Genomic DNA, 6,526 nt, shown 5'->3' on the forward strand with positions numbered 1-6,526 from the left:
CTTGTACTCGTGGGACCCAGGAACAGGTAGGTGCTCCTGGGTGCAGCTGCATTCACCCATACCCAGGCTGTAGATCTGGGCCACCTGCTCCATGGAGCAGACAGAAGCCCCCCCCAGGAGGATGGGGCTGCAGCCACCCAAGTCATGACTGCAGATCACAGACTCCCACTCCCCCATGCAAGTGCAGCCACCCAAATCATGGATGCAGACCCAGGCATCTCTTCACTCCTGGGGGCACAGGAAGGTCCCCTTGCCCTCACAGGCTTGAAAGCACCTGCTCCTGCTGCCTGGCTTCTCCCTGCTGTCGATGTCCACTCCAATCTAGGAGCAAAGTAGGGATGAGCCCTAGTGCTATTGCAGTCCGGCCAGGTGTGCACACACTAGGGGCAGGGCTGATACACCAGACCCTGGACGCCTTGCCCCGCTCCAGACTTTGGGCACCAACAAACATAGGAGGGAAGCCGAGGGAGCACTGAGGCCCGCCCTTCACATTTATAGCCAGGGAGTCACGAGCGGCAACAGGAGGCAGACGGATTCCTGGGCAGAAGAAGGAAGGTCCCTGGTGAGATCCCACATTCAAGCCAGGGAGAGCCTGAAAACTGGGGGTGCTGAGCTGCCCCACCAGAGTGGGAACTGGTGGCGCCTTTTCCAGACTGCCCATGGCTGCCCATGGACCAGTAGGAATGCACTTCCTCCCCTCTGAGACCCATAGAAGCCCGGGGTTCAGCCAGAGCAGAAGTCCAGGGATAACAAAGTACAGACAGGAGCAACCACTCTAGGGCCTCCTCTCTGCTGAGAGCTGCAGAGATGACAGAGACAATGGGTGATGACAGTATGACTTGCCTGCAGAGAGGAGCTACCCTCTCTGCCAATAGATGAATACCTGTGGGGGTGACTTGCCTAGCAGAAAGGAATTAACCTGTCTGCTAGAAGCTGAACGCTCATCAGAAAACCCAGGCTGCAGAAAGGAGCTGCCCACTGTGTGTTTACTCTGAGCTGTTCTGTCACTCAATAAAGCTCCTCTTTGTCTTGCTCACCCTCTGCTTGTCTGCATACCTCATTCTTCCTAGGCACCGGACAGGAACTCAGGACCCACCAAATGAGGCTAAAAGAGCCGTAACGTAAACGGGGATAAGACATGTCCCTTGCTCACCATGTTGTGGTGAATAGAAGGAGAGACGAGTTACGGCCATTCAGGGAGCCCAGATCTGGGAGCTTCCTAAGCCAGGGCTGTGACTGAACTATGAGGATGCACTAGATAATTGAAAAAAAATGTAGGGGATATGAGAAGAGACTGGAGGATTACAATTGGTAGGTGAGAGAAAAATGGTATTAACAGTAAATAACTTTCATTTATTAAATATGTGACAAATATGCTAAGGCATTTTTATATTTCATCTCATTTTATCCTTTCACAGTTCCATAAATTAGTCATTATGGTTTCCACTTAAAAGATGAGAAAACTAAAGTTTAATGACTATGTTTCTTCCCTGTAGTCAGGTAGCTAAGCAGGTGGCAGAGAAAGAATTTGAACCTAGGTTTACCTTACTATCTTATTCCGAAATGCTTAGGTAACTAAGAGAAAAAGAGGGCAATGATGTATTACAGAAATCAAAGGAGAGAATTACAGGAACAAAGAAACAAATTGGGAAATCGACTCACTTTTTCTATTATTATTTGTAACACTTAGTGTCTAGAAATTTATATATATTATTATCCCCATTCAAGAATTATATACATAGAGATGTATATGTACCTATATACAGACATACACACACACACACACACACACACACACACACACACACACACACACACATATTAAAATGGGAGTTCATCATAAAGAAAACTGGAAATAAGAAAAGAAAAAGAAACACATAGCATTAGACTATAAAGAAGGACAAATGCAATTAAAGATGATATAAAATTTACAAATGAAAATAAAAACAAATTATAACATGAAGTGCAGCAAGTGCATAGATACAAACTGATATATTTAACACGGTATTATTATATATCAGTAACAGGTGACAGAAAATGTAATGAAAAGATGCCATTTGAAGTATCAACAAAAATACAAAACTATAAATGATGTGGTGCATCTAAACATAGCACTTTATAAAACCATATTGGAATATAACAAACACAGAAATTGATCCATGTGCTGTATTAATGAATAGAATGTATCTGTTACATAAACATGCCAATCATCTACAAGTCAATAATTTCAATCAAAATCTCAGGTTGATTTGGGAGGAGTGGGACATGTAAGAATGAGGGCCAAGAAAGACGTTTCAAAGGAGACTGAAATGGTGGCACTTGCCCTACTATTTACTAAAGGTTATTATGAAGCTAAATTTGAATAAAATATCAGTAGGAGTAAACAGTCAATAGAAGCAAAGAAATAAACTAATGTAATATGGAATTTTAAAATACGTGAGAGCAGTAATAGCAGATCACTGGGGAAAAGATGAACGTAGCCAGCACAACAGCCTGTGGAAATGGTGCATTGCTTAGTCAATCATATTAGAATTTCAGTTAAAATTTTTAAATTTGATATAAATACAAACCATAAATTTAAAGACTCATGAATTAAGCCATTTAATATTTCCTTTCATCAAATAATACCATTAAGAAGTAAAACCACAAGATACACACTAGGAATCTGTATTTGTAATAATGTATATATAACTGATTATTATTTAGGATATGTAAAAAGCTTCTACAAAGTAATAAGAAAAGACAAGCAAATGAGGAGTACAAAATACACACACACAATATTCAACTGCAAATGAAGCAGTAGCATATTGTTTACACAACAGCCGAGTAGAAAAAAATGTGACCACACAGAACATTTAAAAAGATGTACAACAATTTAAAAAAAAATGCATGCATTGTTGATGGTAGACAGCTTTTGGGAAACAACTTGGCAGCATCTAGTGAAGTTGAAGCTGCCAGTGTTCCGGAATACAAACCGCTGATGGCTAATGATTAAATTGTGCTACATTTATACAAGACAGCAGGGATTTTCACAAGTATTCCTTCTGGCTAGTTTATTCCTTTCCTATGGGGAAAATACCTGGAAAGTATTTCTGTTTATTTATGTTTTACTAGATACTGTTCTAAGGCTCAGAGTAATGATGAGAGGTCTTGACAGAATAAAATAAATAAAATAAGTATAACTTATATTTTACTATTACCTACATGTCAGACACTGTGTACTGTGGTTTACAAATATTCAAAACACTAATATTCAAAATGCTCTTCAATATTGTTATCAAATGATGAAATTAAGACTCAGAGATGCTGTTACTTTCTAAAGATTAATTAGCAAGTGACTGAATAAAATATGATTGAAACCCAAATATATGTGGGTTCAAAAAACATGGTTTTTTCTACTGTACCAGTCTTCCCCACATGGAGTGATTGCAAGTGGTACATAAAACATTATGAATTTTATATTCTAAATTTTCTTTGACACATATTGTTGAGGACATGACTGACTATATTAAGTCAAGTAAATTTGAAAAATGTTTCTCTCTATATATAATAGGTAAGACACAGACTTTTTAAAAATCCTAACTATGATACATAAACATACAAGTTTTGAAAATCACTGTACCACATCATGTTGAAGGAACGTGTGCCTTTCCTAGTCTCTGGTCCCAAGACAAATGTGGCTCCAGCAGACGGTATGAAGGTCAGTGTAAGACTGAAAGTCAGTCAGCACTTGCTACAACTCCACCAACCCCCGCAGAAAAGTACTGAATTTTTGGTTTCATCTCTGGCCACTGTTGATCCCTGGGGTCACTGTATCCTCAGCCCCCAGCATTGGCCTACTCCCAGCCCCCACTCATGCCAGTGTCCCAATTCTCTTTAGCTGCCTCCTCACAGCCTCCTTGATCTCCTTGTTGCGCAAGCTGTAGATGAAGGGGTTGAGGAAGGGTGTGAGCACTGAGTAGACCACTGCCAGGGCGCGGTCATAGTCCAGTGAGTAGCTCTTCTTCAGCCGCACATACATGAAGAGAATGCTCCCATAGAAGATGAGAACCACAGTGAGGTGGGAGGCACACGTGGAGAAGGCCTTCCTCTTGCCAGCAGCTGAGGGAATTCTGAGCACTGTGCAGATGATCTGCACGTAGGAGCAGAGGATCAGCAGGAAGGTGGCTAGGATCTTGCAGGAATTTATAACAAAATCTACTAGGACATTTATAGACGTATCGGTGCAAGCCAAGCTCAGCACGGGGGGGATGTCACAAAAGATATGCTGAATGTGATTGGGGCCACAGAATGGGAGGCGTGAAATCAAGGCAATTTCAACTACTGGCCCAGCCAAGCCTCCCAGCCAACAGCCAATGGCAATCTCTGCACAGAGTGTTAGGGTCATGAGGGTGGGGTAGTGGAAGGGCCGGCAGATGGCTAAGTACCTATCGTAGGCCATAGCGGTCAGGAGATAGCACTCAATTGCTCCAAGGGAGTGAAAGAAATAGACCTGCAGGAGACATCCAGAGAATGAAATGGTCTTCTTCTCACTGAGCAAATTTGCCAGCATCTTAGGGATGGTAGCAGCTGTATAGCCAAGCTCTGAGAAGGAGAGGTTGCTGACAAAGTGGTACATGGGTATGTGAAGCCGGGAGTCCAGGCAGACCACCAGGAATATCAGCAGGTTTCCCACGACAGCCGTGAGGTAAATGAGAAGCAACAAGAGAAAGAGATAAATCTGGACACCCTGGAGATGGGGGAAGCCCAAGATGATGAACTCTGTTACCTGGCTCCAGTTCCCTGTGTCCATTGCTCACCATTCATGTGCCTAGATGTGTGGTGCGGAAGCACAGGAAAGAAAAGTTGAGCTACAGAGGTTCTAACAAGAAGGCAACCCTCAAACTACTATTGCCCTCCCTTCTCTCACCTCCAGAGTAAAGCCCACTCAGTAACTGCTTTGAGAGGTCAACATTTCAATTCCATCCCTCCATGCCCTTCATGGCAACAGCCTCCTTCAGACTATTCACCTTTATATTTAGTCTTACCTGATTAAAGCAGCTCAGTTTTGGCCTTCCTAATTCATTCTGTAACCAGTTGACTTTCTCAATAGAATCTATATATATTTTAGAAATTTAAGTATTTCAAATCCGAAGTGTATATTAACATTTATACATATTGTTTGTCTAAGGGACAAATCATTTATAGTCATAATATATTGATACTGTACTGGACAAAGTATATATAATTTAAGTATTATTTTCTAATTTCTCATTTCAATTTGTTTTCTTCTTCAACTTTCTGGCTATGAAAGAATCAACTGTTTTCCCTTCTGCTCCCTCATATTCCTCTGTGAGAACTCAGGTCTACTAGCATCTTTCACGGCACATACATCAGAATTTAGACCTCTTTTGGACACTGGTGAGAATCCAAGTCAAAATAAAAAGGTCGAAGTAAATAAAAGAGCCAAAGAAAGAGAGGAGGCAGATCTATCTTTCTGAATTTCAAGTTCAGACTGTGGCCACTTTATCAATTGTTTCTGCCATTTCCCCCCCTCCTTCAACTCCAAATGTTCTTTTCTGGTTTATTGCTTCTGTAGATAGTAAATACACATGCTCTACTGTGTTGAGGTCACTGTAACAATAATTGATTATTTTCAGTACTCTAGGTATTATACTTAGAACAGGGACTAAACAGATAAATAAAATGTGGCACCTGATGTTAACAAACTAATATTTTAATACAGAACATAGAGAAACAACTAATTATTATACAGCTCTTTCATGGAATACTCTATCAACATAAAAGCATGCTATTATTCTCATTTACTAAACAGACAAAAAAGCAAGTGCCTTAAATTCTTTCTTTTTCCTCACTTATCCCACAGCCACCACCCTATTTTTTTCTATGTCCCTGAAAGAAAACTCCTCCAAGAGTCGCCTATACGCATTGCCTTTAATTCCTCTCTTTAAGTTCCTTCTTAAACCCACTTTAATTAGATTTGCACTACTACCACTCCATCAAAACCTCCTTTCTCATAGACATTAATTACCTAAGATTTGCTGCATCCGGTGGTCATTTCTCATTCCTCAGCTTACTTGTACTATCTGTTTCCTGACGGTGTGGATTTATCCTGTCTGTTCACACACCTTCTTCACTTGATTCTCAGGGTACTATACTTTCAGTTCCTTCCTATCTTATTAGTCATTCATTCTTATTCTCCATCATTAGTTTCTCCTCCATGCCCCACCCTTTTAATGTCACAGTGCCAGTGCCCATGGTCAGTGTTTAATCTTTTTTTTTCCTTCGGTATGAACTCAACTCCTCTGCTACTACCATCTAATACCACAGCTTTAAACACTATAAATGTGTTGAAGATATCTGAATCCATATCTCAGGCAGTATTTCTCTCCCCTACTCCACACGCATATATTTGACTGCCTACTCACATCTCCTCTTGGGAGTCTAAGAGCCATCTCAAACTGAACTCCTGAAGGCTCTACCCATAGTCTTCCTTATTGCAAATGATGGCAATTGCAGTCTTCCA

At 41.1% G+C, this 6,526-nt stretch overlaps 1 protein-coding gene across 1 annotated transcript; it reads right to left on the minus strand.

Moving 5' to 3' along the window:
- Nucleotides 1–3,790: 3,790 nt before the first annotated feature.
- Nucleotides 3,791–4,806, minus strand: LOC116538423 (olfactory receptor 6N1). The gene has a single exon (XM_032260812.1). The coding sequence runs from the start codon at nucleotides 4,790–4,792 to the stop codon at nucleotides 3,854–3,856; it is 939 nt and encodes a 312-aa protein (XP_032116703.1). The 5' UTR covers nucleotides 4,793–4,806; the 3' UTR covers nucleotides 3,791–3,853.
- Nucleotides 4,807–6,526: the final 1,720 nt, after the last annotated feature.

Source organism: Sapajus apella, unplaced genomic scaffold (assembly GCF_009761245.1).
Source record: "Sapajus apella isolate SASKATOON/1434 unplaced genomic scaffold, GSC_monkey_1.0 scaffold119, whole genome shotgun sequence".
NCBI classification, from domain to species: Eukaryota; Metazoa; Chordata; class Mammalia; order Primates; family Cebidae; genus Sapajus; species Sapajus apella.

What these genes read in the sequence shown, in the direction of transcription:
- LOC116538423 (XM_032260812.1), bottom strand. Translation starts at nt 4,792, where the DNA reads ATGGACACAGGGAACTGGAGCCAGGTAACAGAGTTCATCATCTTGGGC.